This window comes from Sceloporus occidentalis, unplaced genomic scaffold (assembly GCF_023333645.1).
Source record: "Sceloporus occidentalis isolate IW3139 unplaced genomic scaffold, rSceOcc1.0.p SCAF_6, whole genome shotgun sequence".
Lineage (NCBI taxonomy): Eukaryota > Metazoa > Chordata > Lepidosauria > Squamata > Phrynosomatidae > Sceloporus > Sceloporus occidentalis.
Window position 1 is genome coordinate 14,433,376 of NW_028316986.1, and position 21,224 is coordinate 14,454,599.

The 21,224-nt window shown below is 42.0% G+C and overlaps 1 protein-coding gene across 2 annotated transcripts in view; it reads right to left on the reverse strand.

Moving 5' to 3' along the window:
• The window catches only part of LOC149310430 (spectrin beta chain, non-erythrocytic 1), a 280,279-nt gene that overhangs the window by 148,782 nt on the left and 110,273 nt on the right, over positions 1 to 21,224 (reverse strand). The window contains exon 1 of one of the 2 annotated variants that reach the window (XM_089528913.1): positions 14,183 to 14,838. The exons of the other annotated variant lie outside the window; for it this stretch is intronic. Within the exon in view, the coding sequence (XP_089385039.1) occupies positions 14,183 to 14,291 (109 nt within the window). The 5' untranslated portion in view covers positions 14,292 to 14,838. Of the gene's footprint in view, positions 1 to 14,182; positions 14,839 to 21,224 lie in introns of those variants that run through there. 2 annotated transcript variants of the gene reach the window in all.

Genomic DNA, 21,224 nt, shown 5'->3' on the forward strand with positions numbered 1-21,224 from the left:
TTGCTGCTGCTGCTGATAGGTTTGTAATAGTAGCTGAGTCAATCTAACATTGCCACTTGAGTATCACAGTCACAGAGGAAAGAAAGAAATACTGGAAGATCAGAAAAGCCATAGCTCAGTAGAAGAGCAGAGTCTTTGCACACAAAACACCCCCAGGTTCTATTTCTAACATTTCCAGTTTCAAAAATATTCAAGTAGCAGGTGTGTATGTGTATGTGCCTTCAAATTGCCTGTTGACTTGTGGCAACCCTATGAATTTCATAGCATTTTCGTAGAAAAGGAATACTCACAGCTGGTTTTGCCAGTTGCGAAAGAAAATACATTTGAACCCGAAACTCTGTAGAACTGCTGTCTTAGGGTGCATCTACACTGCAGAAATAATGCAGTTTGAGACCACTTTAACTGCTGTAGCTCCATTGTATGGAATCCTCAGATCTGTGGTTTTTACAAGGTCTTTAGTCTTTTCTTCCAAAGCTTGCTGGTACCTCACAAAACTACAAATCCCAGGATTCTGTAGGATGGAGCCACAGCAGTTAAAGTGGTGTCACACAGCATTATTTCAACAGTGTAGATGCACCCAGAGTTGACAATACTAACCAGTATAAGGCATCTTCCTATTGTTTTCTCCCCACTCAAGCTGGCTGGGGAAATGTGGACACTGTAGTCGAGGCAATTTTCCCAAGCTCCAGTCTTTCCTGTTCAAGGCACTGCTGTTTTGAATGAGGTGTTGCTGTTTTCAAATTAAATCAGTGTAAAAGACAAATGAACAGACCCCAGAGGAAATCAAGATGACTACATTGAGCCTGCCATAGTTTGGATAAATCATTATACTATGTGAATCTGTGGGGAAAATTAGAATGCTTCTTAGGCAGAAAGAAAAGGATTTGCAAGACCTCAGTAAGCAGTTGATGACAGGGCTCTTGGATCTCTCATTCATAGGGTCACCATAAGTCAAAATCAAGTTGATGGCAAATACTGAAACAACAACAAAAATCTAGAAGTAGAGATTTCCCTTTTGAACCCGGTGCATCCACCCAAACATTCGTTGTGGACAGTTATTAGAGAGCCAGCGTAGTGTAGTGGTTTTAGAACTGGACTACAACTCTGGAGAGCTGGTTTTGAATCCCCACTCAGCCATGGAAACCCTCTGAGTGACCTTGGACAAGTCACACTCTCCCAACCTGAACAAATATTGCCAAGAAGACTCCATGATAGGGTTGCCATAAGTCAGAAACAATTTAAAGGCACACAACAACAATTTATTTATTCATTGTAAAAGATTAATAACATCCTACCTTTCTACTATCAAGCCTTTGGGGAAGCTTGGTCTGGAAACTAAGCTTTGGGATGAATGACTGAGGGAAATGGAACTCAAAGGCATAGCCATGTTAGTATGGAAAATCAGTATGCAAAGAAATCTTGTAGCATCTTTGAGACTAACTGAAAGAAAGGATGCTGCCAAAGTCTTTCTTTCAGTTAGTCTCAAAAGTGCTACAAGGTGCCTTTGCATAGGGAGTTGGGTATGTTTAACCTGGAGGAGAGAAGGCTGAGAGATGATATGATGGCTATCTTTCTGTATCTGAGGGAGAGTCACGTAGAAGATGGAGGAAGCTTGTTTTATGCTGCTCCAGAAACCAGAACAGAAACCAGTGGATTCAGGTGACAAGAAAAGAGATTATATCAAAATATCAGGAAGAACTTGTACCCTGCAAGAGCTATCTGACAGTGGAATAAACTGTCATAGAAGGTGGTGGACATCTTTGGAAGTCTTTGAACACAGATTGGATGGGCATCTTTTTTTTTAGTTGTGTATTTCTGCATGGTAGGGAGTCCTGGTGGTCTCTTCCAACTCTACGATTTTGTTGACAGAGAGAGAGAGAGAGAGAAGGAGGAAGGGAGGCCATTCTTGGAAGCATCTAAGAGTGACACTTCTCCACTAAACCAAGATGTGTAGCTGGGTTGAAAAAATGTATTAAAAATCAGAAATTGATTAAAGATGCCCACTACTCTGCTCCAAAAAATAAGAACATCCAGATATTTTAAGAAAACTTTTGGCCTGCTGCAGTGGTAGTAATACCAACCAGACACTGAATTCAGCCATGCTACATAGATAAATTCATCTGAATTAACTAGGTTTATTCACTAAGAGTGACTGCAACATTCCTCCAAATTTTGTCAGTATTTGCTCACACATGACTTTTCACCCAAACATGTGCCTTTTTTGCTTCCTCACAATTTCAGGCCTAGATTTCTTATCTAATGGCACTGTGAAGGGTTCCTGACAAATCCTGCAGCTTGATTGGATTTATGTCAGGATCAGATACATCTTTCCCACAGAAAAGCAAACATGCATAGATACAACTATCTGAGCTGTCACCTGCTCAGCAAAGCCAAGAAGACACACCCTAATCATTCAAAGTTATAACAAGAGTTGCCAGTTCTCCACTCTGTGAAATCCACCCTTTTAAAAAGAACACTATAATTACATGTTTCACAAATCAACAGCAACTCTGCTAAAAATTCTGAAAATTAATCTATTTGGGTTAATGTTAAAATGTTTAGTTCTCACCACACCTAACTATTTAATTATTTAATATGCGATACTGTTGGACTGTGATTCTGGAAACCAGGGTTCAATTTCCAGCTCGGTCATGAAACCCACTGAGTGACCTTTGGCAAGTCACACTCTCTCAGCCTCAAGGGAAGGCAATGACAATCCCCCTCTGAACAAATCTTGCCAAGAAAATCCCATGATAGGGTCACCTTAGGGGCGCCGTAAGTCAAAAATGACTTTGAGGCACACAACCACCACCACTGTATGAAGAGAGGCAGGAAACTTCTTCAAAATATTTCTCAGCACTACATTAATACCTCATGTCAACAACACTGATGTTCTCATCTGCCTCTAAAGCCTTGGTATACATGCTGTAGTGATTTGAGTGTTGAACTATGACTCTGGAGACCAAGGTTCGAATCACTGCTCGGCCATGGAAACCCACCGGGCGACCTTAGGCAAGTTGCATTTTTTCACTCTCAGAGGAGGCAAAACTCCTTCTGAACAAATCTTGACAAGAAAACCTTGCGCTATGTTTGCCTTAGGATCGCCCTAAGTCAGAAACAACTTAAAGGCACACACCACCAACAACAATTTTATTTATTTATTTACTGGATTTATATCCTACTTTGCTCTCAAAATGGGATTCAAATATGGTTGGCCCTCCACATCTGCGGCTTTGGCTTTTGCAGATTTGATTATTTGTGGTTTTGATTAATATGTTCTGTCTAGGAATCTCTAGGTCCTCCAGCGCAACTCTGACAGAAGTTGACCATAGAGTTGTATTGGAGAATCTAGGCATTCCTAGTGAAAATACTTCTCTAGGCATTTGTAGGTCCTCCAGCATGATTCTATAATCAACTTCTGACAGATGTTGACCATAGAGTTGCACTCGAGGTCCTGGAGATTCCTAGAGAGGTGTTCTCTTAGGTAAAAAAAATAATTGTGTTTTTTATTTGTGGTTCTTCCACATTCACAGGGCTCCTTTACTTCTAACCCTAGCAAATGTGGCGGGACCACTGTAAAAGCAAAATTCTTCTATTTTTTAAAAAACAAGCTACTGTATATGTTCATTCTCAGTTATTATAAATAGTAATCCAGATGTGTTCGGTTGTTTGTGTGGAACTTCTCAAGGATTTGACAAACTCACATCAGCGTTTGCTCTTTACTAGAAGATGAATTTGTAGGAACTGGCTTCTCAGGCAGAACCCAAATCCTTTTCTCCATGAAAGCCCCAGAAAACAATACATGCTTTAGAACTGAAATACATACCAGAGGTTTGCAAAAGGGTGGAGAGAAGGCATTGGCTAAATAAAAAGTGAACCTTTTACAATCAAGAAAACAAAGAGCACAAGGCCAGTGAAGAGTACAAGGCCACTGGCCTGAAGAAAGGCAATGGAATAACCATGGTCTGTTCAAAACACAGAATACTTTGGGATAGAATTGTGTTTCACAACAAAGCAAAAAATAAATACATTCAAATTCTTTGTGAGAACACTAGATGTGCTTCCTTATTACATGGCTTGAGGATATAATGAGACACTAGCCAATTGTTGTGTGCTTCCAAGTCACTTCCGACTTATGGTGACTTTAAGGCAAATCCATGACAGGGTTTTCTTGGCAAGTTTCTTCGGATGGAGTTTGTCATTGCCATCCTCTGACATTGTATGACTGTGCCTGTTTTGGGGTCTTGGTTGAGTAGGACAATGCTGCCATCCAACACAAGATTTGTGTTGTACAGTTAATGCATAACTCGGCATGCAGACATTTATACTATACAATCCCATTGTAGGAGATCAGCTAATGTTTTCATGGAAACAAGTGTGCCCTAACTCAGGTTATCGTGCTGCACACTGATGTTGCAAAGGATAGTAAGAATATTGAAAATGTATCTTTTAAAAAGGAAAGTTTGTTTACATATGATGTGGTCAGAGCGTGGCCCCCTGAAGCTACTTCTGTGAGCTGCCTTGGTTCCTTTCATCATACAAATGAAATAAATAGATAAATAAACTACTGCAACACTTTCAGACTCCAAAAGTGTGTGTGTGCCTTCAAGTCACCTGTCGGCCTATGGCAACCTCATCAATTTCATGAAGCAAGGAATATTCAGAGATGGTTTTGGCATTGCCTTTCTCTGAAATATACATACATATTGCTTAGCTTCCAAGATCAGAAGGGATTTGGTGCTTTTAGGGTATTTAAGCCCCCTTTAGACTCCTCATATATTTTTTAAAAAGAGTGTGAATTGCTTGTCAATGACACTCCTGATAGTGGCAATTCAGCTTTTAAAAATGGTGCAGGGATCCTCTACAAATTGGTTCCTGAATTGAACATTGGCTTCTGAACCCACTGCAGCCCTGAACCCTCATATATAAAGCAAAAGCAATGTCCACAATGGAAAAGCAAAGGCACACATTTTCAAGCTCTGGACATTTTTACTCTTTTAAATGAAGACATTTTCAATTCACAGGAAAGTCTGGCCAGTTTGTTTGCTTTAGTTGAGGTCCTCCTGCCTTCTTCCGCACTGGAGTTGCTAAGGAAACAACTAGCAGCACAAGACTTGTATTACAATTACTTGATACGTTTTCCCCTTTCCTCAGCACTATGTAACTTCAAATGAACTGAATGGACCAGAATTCCTGCACTTAAAGAAACTGGAGTGTGCAGAAACTGTGGCCTGGAGAGAAAGGAGGAAGAAAGTATTACAAAAGCAGAATGTTAAGATTATGTATAAAGGAACAATAGTGTCAGTGTCACATATTGAAAATATTCCAAAAAAATATAAATTTCAAAAAAGCAACCCTTGATTTTGCTATTATATATGAGGGAGACCATTGTATTTAATGTGACTTGAACATCCACCAATTTTGGTCATAGAATCAAACCCCAGTGGATACCAAGGCTCCACTGTATTGGGTAACTTTAAACTGGTCACTTCTTAACCCATCCACAAATCTAGAACCCTTATGATTTTACTTTAACTACCATAGCCCCAGGCCTAAATACCCTAAATGTACTAGATGCCATCTGATTTTGTGAGCTAAGGAGGGTCAGCCCTCTTATATGGTACTTGGATGGGAGATTGCCAACAAAAACCAGGTGCTATAGGCTATATTTCAAAGGAAAGAACTGGTAAAACTACCTCTGATGATCCGTTGCCTAAGAAAACCCTAGGGCATACATGGGGTGGCTATACGTCAACTGGCAATTGGAAGGCACATGTTATTGTGGGCCTTCAAGTCATTTATGACTTACTGCAACCCTATCACAGGGTTTTCTCAGCAAGCTTTTTCAAAGGGGGGTTTGCCATTGCCATCCTCTGAGGCTGAGAGAGCATGACCCGCTTAAAGTCACCCAGTGGGCTTCCATGGATGAACTGGGATTTGAACCTTAGTCTCTAGGGTCGTAGTCCAAGATTCAAACCTCTATGCCACACTGGCTCTCTAAGGCACATACACACCCCATAGTCTCATCCTATAAAAACATGGTTTTTGTCGTGGTATTTAGAATTCCTAAACAGCATGAATTCCCAAATTGCAAAAAGTCCTTAAAAGTTGTTGTTTTCTTCCTTTGGGGGAAAAAAAACCTGAAACAGAATAACCCAGCAATCTCTTTAAAGAATCTGCTTTCAAAGGATCCCTTGCAGGAGAAGAGACAGGACAAACCCCTATCATTTGGTCACCCATAACTAGAGGCTGAAGAGAAAGCTGACTTGGTTTACTGTGCAAAGTCAGAGTGGATTTGCACAACCAGGGAGGTTGAGAGGCTTCCATGCAGATCCCGGGGGTCAGAAAATGTATGGTGGGGGTGTTAAGGAAGTGGGCTCAGGACTACACTCTCAGGAGGCATGTTGTCTGGATGCAGTCATGGTGTAGTGGTTTGAGCATTGTACTATGACTCTGGAGACCAGGGTTGGATTCCTAGCTCAAGCATGAAAACTTGCTGGGTGACCGTGCACAAGTCACAATCTCTCAGCCTCAGAGGATGACAAACTCCCACTGAAGAAACCTGCCAAGAAAACCCTATCATAGGTTTGCCTTAGGGTTGCCATAAGTAAAAAATGACTTGGAAGCACACAACAACAACAACAACAACAACAACAGGATCAATCCCTCCTTATGCCAGACCACAATAGCACTGAAAATAGGAAGTTCTGGACTACTTCTTATTTGTGTTCCTAGGTTTCTAGGCTACGTTTTGCAAATAAAGTACAGTGGGCCCTTGCTATCCACTGGAGTTTAGTTCCAGGACTCCCCCCCCCCCCCGCCGCCCTTGCCGGTGCATACCGAAATCCATGGTTGCTCAAGTCTCATTTAATACAATGGCAGAGAAAAATGGTCCCCCTTATATAAAATGGCAAAATCAAGGTTTGCTATTTATAATTTATACTTTTAAAAATATTTTCAAGCTGTGGATGATTGAATTCATGGATAAAGAGCCCAAGGATACAGAGGGATGATTGCATTTTAGAGGGTCACATGATTATAAAGTATGCTATGTTTTGATGTTTGCAGGGGGGGGCTGGCATGGATTATCTTTTGCCCATTTTTAAAAATTTGGGGGGTAGAATATAGGGCTTTGAGGTCTTCGACAGAACTTGGGGGACAGCAAAAATGAGCTGGATGGACATTTCCAAACCCTGGTTTAAATTATTGGTGGGAGATGAGGGCAAAACAACTGACTTGCACTGAAATTTCCGCCCCACAGGCCCTCAGTGCAGATGACTGGGAACTAACAGGGGCTGTGCCACATGGCAGAACTGATGCAGTTTGACATTGATTGAACTGTTATGGCCCAGTGCTATAGAATTCTGGGATTTGTAGTTTGTGTAGCACCAAAACTCTCTGTCAGAGAATGCTCAATATCTCACAAAACTACAAATCAAAGAATTACAGAGCATTGAGATGTAACAGTTAAAGCAGTATCAAATTGCATTAATTCTGCAGCGCAGACGTAGCCTGGTAGCCATTTAAAGCTCTTTTATAATTCAGGGAAGTGGAACAGAACAGAAGCAGCTTTGTCTTTAATCCGTAGTAGTGAGAGGTTATTAACTTTAAAGTAAATAGTAAAGGTATTGAAATAGTTAAAGATTTCCTATATCTTGGCTCAGTCAATAATCAAAATGGAGACTTGCAGTCAAGAAATCAGAAGAAGACTTGGATTGGCAGGTATGAAGGAACTAGACAAAATTCTCTCATATATATATATATATATATATATATATATATATATGAATATCAGAATTGTCCATGCTATTGCCTATCTAATTTTTATGTATGGTTGTGAAAGCTGGTCAGTGAAGAAAGCTGGCAGGAAGAAAATCAACTAATTTGAAATGTGATGCTAAAGGAGGGTTGTATAGATACCATGGTCAGACTAGATCCATGTAATAAATAAATGGGTCTTTGAGCAAATCAAGCCTGAACTCTGCCTAAAAGCCAACATGATAAAACTTTGGCGGGATACACACCGCCATATAGTACGTATTGTATACGTACTAGGGTTAGGAAGGGGCGGTGCTTCCGCACCCCCCTAACCGTAGTACGTATACAATACGTACAAGATGGCGGCGCCCCTTCCACATGGGCGCCGCCATCTTTATGTACTGGACGCATAGTGTCCAGACGTGTCGCGGCGCCTATGACGTCGCGAATGCGCCAGCGGCGCCTCGCGACGTCATCAGTGCGCCGCGAAAAGAAGCTCCGAAATGGAGCTTCTTTTTTGCTCCGCGTGGGAGCCGCGCGGTTTGGCTGCTGCAGCTCCCGCGTGGAGCAAATGGCGCCGGCAGGGGAACGCCGCAAAGCGGCGGTTTGTATCCCACCTGAGACTGTCATACTTTAGACATATCATAAGAAGATAAGATTAATTAGAAAAAAATAACAATGCTTGGTAAGGTGGAAAGCATAATGCCTAAATATTCTAAAAGCACCAGATCCCATCTGACCTTGGAAGCTAAGCAGGGACAGTCCTGGTTAGTCCTTGGAAGGGAGACCACAAGGTGCTATAGGCTGTATTGCAGAGGAAGGAAATGGCAAACCCAACTCCGAGTATTTTCTTTATACTGAAGATAGAGATCCCTCCCTCCATAACTGTCATCTTTCGGCCTGTGAGGGAGAGAATAGGCTGGCTCAGCTCCATCAGGGCCAGCCTGAAGATAGAGAGCCCTCCCTCCTTAACAGAAATCTTTTGGCCTGTGAGGGAGAGAATAGGCTGGCTCAGCTCCATCAGGGCCAGCCTGAAGATAGAGAGCCCTCCCTCCTTAACAGAAATCTTTTGGCCTGTGAGGGAGAGAATAGGCTGGCTCAGCTCCATCAGGGCCAGCCTGAAGATAGAGAGCCCTCCCTCCTTAACAGAAATCTTTTGGTCTGTGAGGGAGAGAATAGTCTGGCTCAGCTCCATCAGGGCCAGCCTGAAGATAGAGAGCCCTCCCTCCTTAACAGAAATCTTTTGGCCTGTGAGGGAGAGAATAGGCTGGCTCAGCTCCATCAGGGCCAGCCTGAAGATAGAGAGCCCTCCCTCAATAACTGTCATCTTTCGGCCTGTGAAGGAGAGAATAGGCTGTCTCAGCTCCATCATGGCCAGCCTGAAGAAGAAGAGCCCTCCCTCCAGTCCATCTGCCTTGGTCCAGGTCTCAGAGGGAGAGAAGAATGCTGGACCTGATCCCCTCCCTCCCTCACCATTCCCTTCTCCTTTTGTGTCGTGTCTTTTAGATTGTAAGCCTGAGGGCAGGGAACCGTCTGTTATCCCCTATGTTGTAAACCGCTCGGATTCCCAGTGATTGGGTGGTATATAAATAAATCCTATTATTATTATTATTATTATTATTATTATTATTCCTTGCCTAAGAAAACCCTATGAAATTCATGGAGTCACCATAAGTTGACAGGCGACCTGAAGACACATACCTGGGTAGAAGGAAGTAGGAAGAGAGGAAGACCACATTAAAGGTGAATAGACACAAAGAAGCAATAGCCCCGAGTCTGCAAAACCTGAGCAAGGCTGATAGGATGACGTGGAGGTCTGTCATACATTGGGTCACCATAAGTTAAAGTCAACTTGATCACTGTTAAGAATGATGAGTGAGAAAACCTCTACCTGATCCACCAGAGAGTCATGAATCAAACTCACAGGGCCATGGATCGAACCCCGCCTTTGCAGGGTTGTTGTTGTGAGCATTAACATATAAGAGATAAACCATGCACATCACCCTTGGGTTCCTTGGAAAAGCGTAAATAGGAAGCACAGAGATATTAGTGTAATAAACATGTAAACACTTTAAAACAAAAACACAGAGCTCTAAAACTACAATTACAATCTATATTCAAATGCCACCTTATTCATGAATGAATAACCTGGTGGGCTAAGCCAGATTACTATATTTTAAGCTGCAAAATAATTATCCCTTTTCCCATAGATTCAGAAAATGGATAAGGAAGTGTCTCCCATCTTGAGCAATAAATCAAGATAAATAAATCTCAAACAAAGGGACATTTGAAGATCTAGGGAGGCTCCACAGATGCCAGCTTTGTGAGTTTATTCTAAGTGGTATTTTGTAGACTCTTTAAAAGATTTCCTGTACTTAAATCCCACCCCAAATAATATCTTTCAGCAGCATTTAGCTTAAATCCAGCATCCTTTCCTGTTTTGAAGAAAAGGGCCTTTGTGATGGACAGGCTACTGAGACAGCCCCTCCTCATCTTCCTTCGAATTCCTTTGCTTTTCCAGATTAAATTACACCCAGCAATCTTTGTAAGGCCAGCAACACTACGGATGTGGGCATTTATTTATTTTATTTTATTACTATATTCAGTAGGTTCATGGAAAATATAATTTCAAACCCCAGGCAGTCAACATGGCTGTTTTTAATATGGGCCACAGATCAATTCCCGTATCAGTAAAACTTGTGAAGTGTTGAATCTGATTTTTGTGAGCTCTGTCTAGCATTAGTGGGGAAAGGGACTGATTTCCTACTAAAGCCTGGATAATTTATTCCCACACCTTCTTTAAGCCTTAACATCTCTGTATTCTTTCTGCAGCTACTTAGAAGCCCAGCCAGGACCAGAAAGAACCTAAAACCTCTTCATGGGTACTCATCAAGAGGTTTCAGCCTTATGGTTTTGACCACTCTCCCAATCACAAATGAAAACCCATTTTTCAAACTTGGGGCTGCATCCACACTGCTGAGATAATCTGGTTTGACACCACTTTAACTGCCATGGCTCAAAGCTCTGGAATTCTGAGAATTGCAGTTTGTTGTGGCACCAGAACAAAGATGTTGTGCGCAACACAAGAATTCTGCCCCCCCCCGCTATGAAATTTCCCCTCAATTGCCAAATTTCTAGCATTGCAGAGATTGAGACACTCATAATCAGAAATACCTACATTTGCTGTGCTCATATTCCCTTAGTAACTTTGCCTCCCCATGGGCCTAAATACTCCAAAGGCACCATTCCTGTCTGATCTTGGAAACTAAGCACAGTCAACTCTGGTTAATATTTGGATGGAAGACTGCCAACCAATACCAGGTGCTGTAAGTCATGTTTCAGAGGAAGGAACTGGCAAAACCACCTCTGAGTATTCTTTCCCTAAGAAAACACTTTGAAATCCATGGGGTCACCACAAGTCAAATGGTGACTTGAAGGCACAGACACACAACCTTGCCTGCCCCTTTCCTTTGGCTGCCTACACTATACTTGTCAATGCTCAACTGATGTTGAAAGTTACGGTAATGTTAGAAATTTGGGCACTGAAGGAAAACTTCATTGGAGACAGAATTCTTATTTGGAGGGCAATGCCCTTCTTTCATCCCACCTGGCAGCTACACCCTTGCAGGTATGCTTTTCCTCATGAGTCAGTATTCAAGGATTTTTATTGCTGTGCACCAAGAAAATGCAGTGCAGACTATTCTACTGTGCTGATCATGCCCTTTTCCGTGACACTCCATTCCACTCTCTACCCACACCCAGTTTTATATTCCCTCCTGTTCTTATAGCCACTGGAGATGGCTAGCCATCGTTCTTATGGCTGCTGGAAATGCACAGGGTCAGAAGAGGCCACAAGGGCCACCAAGTCCCTGCCATGCAGGAAGACACAATCAAGGAACTCCCAATAGATGGCCATCCAGCCACTTCTTTAAAACCTCCAAAGAAAACTCCACCACACTTCACTCTTGCCATCAGAAAGTTCTTCCTAATGTTTAGGTTGAATCTCTTTTCCTGGAACTTGAATCCATTGCTAGTCTCTGGAGCAACAGAAAACAAGCTTGCGCTAACGTCAATATGTTGTAAGCCACTTTGATTGTTTTCACAAAAAGAGGAATATAAATTTATTTATTTATTAATATGACACCCTTTCAAATATTTAAAGATTATTAATATGACACCCTTTCAAATATTTCAGCGCCTCTTAGCCTTCACTTCTCCGGCTAAAAATACCCAGCTCTCAAAGCTGCTGCTCACAGAGCATGGCTTCCAGACTTCCTACCATTTTGGTCACCTTCCTCTGGACCAAGTATACACATTCTTCATTTATCCTTTGTGAGAGAAAAGGGACAATTTTTCTATTGGAGGGTGTGATTCAGTGACATTGGGGCTGAAAGAAAATTTCATTGGGGACAAAATTCTTATTTGGGGAGCAATGTTCTTATACCCCCCCCCCCACTCCACCACCTGTATTTACACCCTGGTTAAGTACATCTTACACTGTTCTGCAGGTTAGGGAAGATGTTGAGGGATTACGTGCATGCAGTCTCGATATCATCCGATCTGCCCATATATCGGACTACCATTGGGTGGGGGGTATACCCCAAACGTTAGTAACTCAATGAATTCTCTCAATGAATAATTACAGCGTTTTAGAAATAAAGTTTAATAATAATAATAATAATAATAATAATAATAATAATAATAATAATAATTTAATAATAATTCTGGCCTGTATCTTTGAAGGCTGTATCTAATCCTTAGTAGGGGAGGTGAAAATATTTTCTTCTAAGTGTGGGTCCTTACGAGGTCAAAATACTACATGCAAAACACTACATACAAAAAGAAGGCTCAGGAGACTGGTGGTGGTGGTGGGGAAATTAAGGTTTGCAGAACATTTTTATAGGGATAAAAATGTGGGTGACCTCTCCCCCCAAAGCTGAGCATTGTCAAAGGCCTTATAATGGAAGAAGGGGGGGGGGCAGGAGAGAAGAGGACAACAACAACAATGAAAGGGAAGAGGGGAGTTGAATGGCAGACCCCCCCACACAAAGGCTATGGCTGGCTAACCTGAACCCCGAACTGGAGCAATTCGTAATGCAACATTTTCAGGCCCTTACTTGTACTTCACGTATTATTTTCTTTTGCCCAGAATTAATACCTAAATTCCCTAGATCTGGCTCAAGCTACTGTCCAGTTCATTTAGCTGTAGTTTCATTTTTTTGGACAATTTTATCTATTTGTATCTCACGTGCAATCATTCCTGTGTGCCTTTACAGAAAGATCAAGGGGAAAAAAGAATGAAGAAAAAGAAAGAAAATGAAATGAGAGAAAAGCCAATACAAAATCATAAAACTGTACACTTGGAAGGTGACCAAACCAAAATATGACATTCTTTTGGTTCCTATTGCATTTCTGACAGGAACCACAGTGCCATATTGGAGGAACAGTGGAGAGTAAAAATTTTACACACACACACACACACACACACACACACACACACACAATATTGTGGTCTGAACTTTTGACTGCTTTGTGTAGATATGCAATTCCAGAAACATGTACATATATGATGAGTTCCCTTTTATTTGTATTGACACAAAATCCTGCATGAAGATTCCAGCTAGCACTTTTGATTCATTCAGGTCAGAGATCACCACACATAAAATAAGCACCAAGATCTTTGCTTTACAATACGGTCGGAAAATGGTTCAAAAATTACGGAGAACAATCTGGATCCATCATTTTGGCCATGGCCCAAGAACAAGAAAATTTCTTTGTGTCCTCCTTTTCCACCTGAATGAAAGGGGGGGGGGGGAGTGAAAGCAACGCTGGCCCCAAACCTTAAGTAACAATCATTGAGAAAGCCCAGTTGCCACCCTATTACAATTCCCAAAAATAAAAGTCGTGATCAATGGAATGCAAGGACTGGAATTGACCCAACTAGGTGAGAGATGTCTTCTAGATGGCTTAGAGATCTACACTGGTGATGTGTTTGATTTGGGAGGGGAGATACTGTTTTAAAATATGTAGATGTACAGTATAGGGGTGCTTTGAAGGGATCAGAAGGAAATCTGCTGTTCAGCACCTGAAGACTACAAATCGCTGGAGGGGTTTTCAGACAAAAAGACCACTCCCTTCTCTCCCCCACCTCCATTTCCTTGTCCTATTGTTCTAAAGGGCAGAGTCCCAGAGGAGAGAGACCTTTCTCACCTCCACAAGGTTACAGTGCCCCAAACCAAGGCAAAACCTCTACCACAGACCTAGAGAACATAATGGATCTCTCCCTGTGAAAGCCCAATTGCTTTTTTGGAGCACCAGGGCTCCCACATCAATGGACCTCACAGGCAACCCATGGTGTTTGTGAGCCTGATCTCATAGCAACACCCCCCTCCTGTTAAAAATAAACATAAATGGTCTGGCTTACCTTGCAACTGCTTGAACCTTCCTTCTAATTGATTATAATTGTATGGCACCGAAGAAGTATAACCAGGGGACAAGGAGCCAGGCATAACAGCGGAGTTTTGTAATTCCATTTAGGAGGGATGAGGTGTTAGGCTAAATCCCTGCATACAAACCAATGGTGGGGCTCTTAAATTAAAAATAAAAATGATATATTTATATGTATTGTTGTTTTAAAAAGACCCCACGGGTTGCTCCACCACCAGATTCAATTTCCTCTGCGGCACCCCTCCTTGGAGAAAAAGAAATGACAAAAATGAAGGATCCTTGTGGGAAGATCAGAGTCAACTGAGGGGAAAGAAAAAGAAAATGAGCCAGCAGCCCAGATGGTACGAGATCCAGTTTGCAAACTTACAAACCAATGGCAACTGCCTAATGCAATCTTGAAGGCTTCATGTGGACTTTGGCTGCCCGGCTTAACTGAATGGTGCAATTTTTCACTTTTTTACAAAAGAATCAAGAAAACCAGCATGGGCTTCGCAGAATCAAAAAGCAACGCAGAAGCAGCAGCAGAAGCAAGGAGTTCAGGACTCTTTCTCTCTCTTCCTTCCTTTCCTTCTTTCTTTCCTTTCTTTTTCAAAGCCTCCAGTACCTCTCACACACCTCAGACCTTTCAGGCTGCTCTGGAGCAGCATCAGTCCTGCCTCCCACCCCCCTTCCTTTGCTGTGTATTTGGTAGTGATGATGTCACTGCCATTAACATAAAGCATTTTACAAGGAACCCAGACTGTACCAAAGGAAGGAGGCTGGGAGGGGGAGGCCCAGGCAGGAATTTGGGTGAATGAGCATCTCGCCTGCCAAGCAATCCAAGGAAGCCCAGCCTCAGTGCGTAAAAGCGCACAGCAGTGCCCCAGTCCACTGGCCTTCCAAAGGGGTTTGGCTTGGGTTGGAAAAGGATCAGGCCCAACACTTAGGAGCACCCCCTCAACAGAGAGACTGATACACAGTAGAGAAAGCCACAATGGTACCTTCCTCCACCAAGCTGGTGAAATTACACTCTGTAGCCTCTTTTGTGAAAAGAGCTTCATGTAACGGAAAAGGCTCCGATTACGATCAGCTGAAAAGGAGGGCACTGGGCACCTTCCTTCCCCGGATCGTCAATAATGTACACTTTGGAGAAGCAGGAGGGGAGGAAGGAAAGGCCCTGGCTCTCCAAGGAGAAGAAGAGACTTTCCTGCAGGACTGAGCATCAGGCCCAATACTCATGGGAATACGCTTATCATCATCGTCAGCCAAACATTCCATCAATCATCCATTGTTTTGTATGTTTTTAATGGCACACTCAGCCCTCCATAGCCAAGGATATTTTTTTAATCCACGGATTCAAGCATCCATGGATGCAAAATATTCCCAAAAATATATAAATTCCAACAAGCAAACCTTGATCTTGCCATATGATATGAGGCCATGTGATTTGCCATTTGATATTTTACCATTTGACTATGCCATTGTATTTAATGGGACTTGAGCAATCATGCATCTTGGTATCCACAGGGGTCCTGGGACCAAACCATAGTGGTACCAAGAGCCCAATGTATTGTGCTTTTAAACTGTAAGTTGTTTTGAGTCCAATTTTAAGGGGGAGAAGGGGGATATAAATATTGTCATCATCGTTATCATTGTCATCATCCTTAGGCATTTATACAGGTTGGGTCTCCCTTATTCAGAATTACAAAATCCAACGTATTCCAAAATTGTCCACCTGGGTGGCTGAGAGAGTGACACCTTCACTGGAGACAATTTTTTTGTTTTATACACAAAATTATTAAAAATATTATGTATAAAATTACTTTCATGCTATGTGTATAAGGTGTATGGTGGTGATGTTTGCCTTCAAGTCATTTCTGACTTATGGTGACCATCACAGGGTTTTCTTGGTAAGCTTCTTCAGAGAGGGTTTGTCATGGCAATTCTCTAAGGTTGAGAGAGTGTGACTTGCCCAAGGTCTTGCTTTCAAGTCATTTCTGACTTATGGCGACTCCAAGGCAAACCTGTCACAGGGTTTTCTTGGCAAGTTTCTCCACCCATCATCTGTTGCTGAGAGAGTGTGACTTTCCCAAGGCCACCCAGTGAGTTTTTGTGGCTACACAAGAATTCAAACCTTGCTCTCCAGAGTCATAGCCCAACGCTCAAACCACTACACCATGCTGGCTTTCCACATAAAAGGTGTATATGAAACATAAATGAATGTCATGTTTAGACATAGGTCCCATCTCCAAGATATCGCAAATATTCCAAAATATGAAAAACTTTAAAATCCAAAACACTTCAGATCCCAAGCATTTCAGATAAGGGAGACTCGACCTGCGTTTTGTCGGGATAAGTGAGACCGTAGAGGCGGGGAGGAGAAAGCTCTTCACCAAGCAATTTGGGTTGATTCATATTAACTGGGGATGCTAAATATTTTGACATTTGAAAAGAGATCTCTTGACATAATTACTATTCCTGCTTTCTGGCTGTCGATAGCCCTGGCTTTTCAGAGTTGACAATTGGGAACATAATAGCGTTGCTGGTACTTGCACATTTTTCAATTTAAAAATGAGGGCATTTCCTTCGTCTACAAGGGCTTTGACTCTAAATGAAGCCTTTTGGTACAGAGGCAGACTAGACTCTTTCACAAGGCATGTGCCAGAGGAGAAGCATATCGTGTACACATTTTTGGATAAAAGTGTTTATAGAAACTGGAGGATTGCACCTTCAAAACATTCTCTTCTCCAGGCATCAGATCAGTAGCATATCCAAATTCCCAGTAAGAAAAGCACCAAGATTATTACATTGTCCTTCTAGAGAAGGAGCAGGGAGCCCAGCAATAAGGACGTATTAGTTTTAATGGAGCAACTTTTAATTAATTAGCATTCAATGACTCACAGCCAAAAGAAAGAAATGTGACTCTACTGAAAAGCACTGCGGGAGCAATATGAAAGTCCTATCTATGCAAACAGGCATGTGGTGGCAGCTAGCAGTTTCCACTCTAGGGTTTCTTCTGTTCCCAATAGAGGTTCAACATCTTGGATAGATCAATAGACGTATAGATTAAGGGAAGTAATAGGCCACTCTATTCTGCTTTGGTCTGGCCTCACCTGGAATATTTTGTCCAGTTCTGGGCACCACAACTAAAAAAGGATGTTGACAAGCTGGAGCGTGTCCAGAGGAGGGCCAATAAAATGGTTAAGGGTCTGGAAACCATGCCTTATGAGGAAAGACTTAGGGAGCTGGGTATAAGAGGTGATATGATAGCCCTGTTGAAATATTTGAAGGGGTGTATTGAGAATGGAGTGAGCTTGTTTTCTGATGCTCCAGAAAATGCAACCTGGAGCAATGGATTCAAGCTACAGGACCTGAGAGTCCACTTAAACTTTAGTCCTGACAGTAAGATCTGTTCAATAGTGGAACACACTCCATCAAAGTGTGGGGTAGTCACTTTCTTTGGAGATTTTTAAACAGAGGCTGGCTGGCCATCTGTTGGGGTGCTTTGATCATGCATGGCAAGGGGTTGGACTGGATGGGTCTTGTGGTCTCTTCCAATTCTATGATTCTCTCAGTGCATATTCATTGACATAGAAGGCACTGATCGCCAACTGTGACATGTATGGAAGGCCTTTGGAGACTGCTTCAAACAGCTTCCAACTTCTTGCGACCCAAACGTGAACCTATCACAGGGTTTTCTGGGGCTAAGAGGATGTGAGTCACCTAAGGTCACCCAGTGGGCTTCCAAGGATGAGTGGAGATGAAACTCTGATCTCCAGAGTCGTAGTCCAATGCTCAAACCACTGCACCACGCTGGCTCTCTTCGAAACTTCAGTAGCTCCAAAATGCTGCAGCCAGACTGCTGAATGGGGCTTGTCATAAGGAACATATAATATTTGCTGCAACAACCTCACTGACTACCCGTCCATTTTCAATTCAAAATGCTGGTTATGACCTATAAAGCCCTATACAGCTTGGAGGTCGCTGTCTTCTAGCTGGGAATCCAAAATTATGGACAGAGGTCTTTCCAAAAATATATCTGCTTTCAAACTGAGATGACAAGGATTGAATCCATGTACTCCCTGAGCTTTAAAATGTTACTTTTTTAGACTGCAGCTCCCAACATCACCCAGTCATAGTTTTTTTGTGGGTTTTTCAGGCTATGTGACCATGTTCTAGAAGAGTTTATTCCTGACATTTTGACGGCATCTGTGGCTGGAATAAACTCTTCTAGAACATGGCCACATAGCCCGAAAAACCCACAAAAAACTATGGATGCTGGCCATGAAAGCCTTCGACTTATTCACAGGGATGCCCAGTGATGGCATAGCCCGGGCCTTTAGGAAGTTATATCCCCAAAAACCAAACTTTCCAGGCTTTGCATTCTTCTCAATGCATAGCATATTCTCCATCGTTAGGTAATTTCCCTACATCCTGCCTTTCAAAAAACACGGAACAAACAGATAAGAATAAGAATAATAAACAATAATAAAAGCGCAGTTGAAAAAACAACAATCAAACAATATGAATCCACTGAAAAATCAAGTAAGAACATGTTTGTTAAAAAAAATAGCTATATACTCTCATATTGTTGAAAACACTATTCTACATAGACAGGGTGGGCTTTAGGATAACAATTCTATATGGCACTGCCCCAACCTGGTACATAAAGCTATAGTTGACATGATCCCTAGCCAAATCTATGCAGAGGTACTATACAGAGGAATAAGGGGCACTTCAATCTTGGTACTGGATAAGGCACCAGATCCAGCCTGATCTTGGAGGCTAAGCAGTGTCAGCCTTGGTTAGTGATTGGATGGGAGACCACCAATGAATACCAGATGTGTTAGGCTACATTTCAGAGGAAGGATCTTGAAAAACCATCTATGAATATTCTTTCCCTGAGAAAACCCTAGGAAATTCATGGGGTCACCATAAATTGACAGGCGACTTCAATCATGTCCACACACACATTCAATATGTTATGCTACTGCAAGGACAGAGTGGAAACTTGTGTTCTTCCTAAAGTTGCTGGACTGAAACTCCATCAGCCAGTATTGCCGATGATGAAGGATGATGAGAAAAGATGGAGCCCAACAACATAAGGAAAGTCAAAGGTTGCCCATCCCTGTCCTGCAGAGATCACTTCCTATTGTACCCACTATACATGCTTGCCTTCAAAGAAAGTAGCAGATTCTGTTTTCACCCGCATTATTCCTTGTATACCCAAATTTCTTTCAGATGAGTCAGAGCTCCTGCCTACTCTTCCTCCTACTTTTCCTTCCTCTCCCTTTTTCAGTTGCAGAATGTTGCCTTTGTTTGGCTTCTGTCCTTTTACCATTTTTAAAAAGTCAGGCAGCAAATGCGAAACTAATGTTTGGCATATAGCGCTGACTGCTTGGAATCATGCATGCCCACTCATTTTTAAACAAGAGAAAAGGAGCATTTGCCAAGTTAGCCGCTCTCTGTAGGATGTACGAATTTATCCCAAACATAGCAAATCCTCATCAGTAGATAACCTATTGAATGTAAGAGGGAGACTGCTTCTTTGGGAACTTTAGAAATGTGGTTTCAGTTAATTTTTGGGCATTCCTTAATTATTATCATTTTATACTGATTAATGGCATTAAATGTAAAGCTACACTTAAGACTGCTTACAGCTGATAGATTAAAATTAGATTCTAAAAACAAGATTCACATTTTAAGATCTGGGGTAGGGTGATATATTGAAGTACAATTGGGGAATGAGTGGCCTTCCAAACAATGTTGGACCAGTGTTGGATTCAAATTACAAGAGCAGAGATTCCATATAAACTTTAGAAGACTTCTGACAGTAACAGTTAGAATCATAGAGTTGGAAGAGACTCCAAGGGCCACCAAGTCCAACCCCCAGCCATGCAGGAATCCAATCTGTTTAAAAACCTCCAAAAAAGGAGACTCCACCAGCCTTCAAGGGAGTGTGTTCCACTGCCAAAAAGCTCTTAAAGATGTTCTGCCCAATGTTTAGGTGGAATCTTGTTTCCCATAGTTTGAACCCATTGCTCTGGGTCCTATTCTCTAGAGCTGCAGAAAACAAATTTGCTTTACCTTCAATATGAAGTGGTTTGAGAGTAGAATAGACTGCCTCAGAGGGTGATGAACTCTCCTTTGATGGAAGTCTTTAAACAGCAGTTGGATGGGCATCTTTCCGGAGTGCTTTAGTTGTGTATTTCTGCATGGCAGGGGGTTGGACTAGATGACCCTTGTACCCCTTCTAACTCTAGAGATTCCATGGTTTCATAACAACTTCCACCAGTCCTAGCCAGCACCCCCAGTGGTAGGGGACCATGGGAGTTGCAGTCCAGCAACACTACAAAGCTGTGTATTACTCAGCCCTTAAGTAAATAAAATATAACCCAGTGTAATACGATCTTAAGCCTATTTGCTCTGATGTAAATTACTCTGAGTCTGATAAAGAAATCCTTTCTATTGTAGTAGTGGAGTGAAAACACCGTCCCATGCTTTTCAAAACACTTTGCATGCAGAAAGGAGCTGCTAAAAGTCTCAAATTTTACTTTACTATTACATCATTTTTGTGCATGTCTGTATGCACCAGTGCTATTGAAGAGCTGCAGTTTCTTCTAAAGTACACAGCTATGAGCATGACTCTGCTGAAGGCAAGATAATGCATTTGTGGAACTATGCTCTGACTGCAGTATAGCAAATCCCTGTGTTTTCTCTAAATCCCTTTCCTGATAATCTTTGCCTTGCCAGCTGTCTCTGAGATAGAAAATGTGGCAACAGTATCCCATCAGTGCATTAAAAACAACAATACTCAATTCTCCCATAAAAAATGGACAAGAGGCAAGAATGTACAATAATACATTTTGTATCCAGTGTAGGAGGAATAGGATTACAAAAGATGGCCACTACAGTAATTGTTCATCTGTTTTCCTCCCCATGGGTAAGAACACATGGAGGCCCTACTGGCTCCATCTATCTTGTCCAATGTTGTTTTTCAACAATAGTCCAGCATAAAGCTGCCAGAAAACCTCACAGCT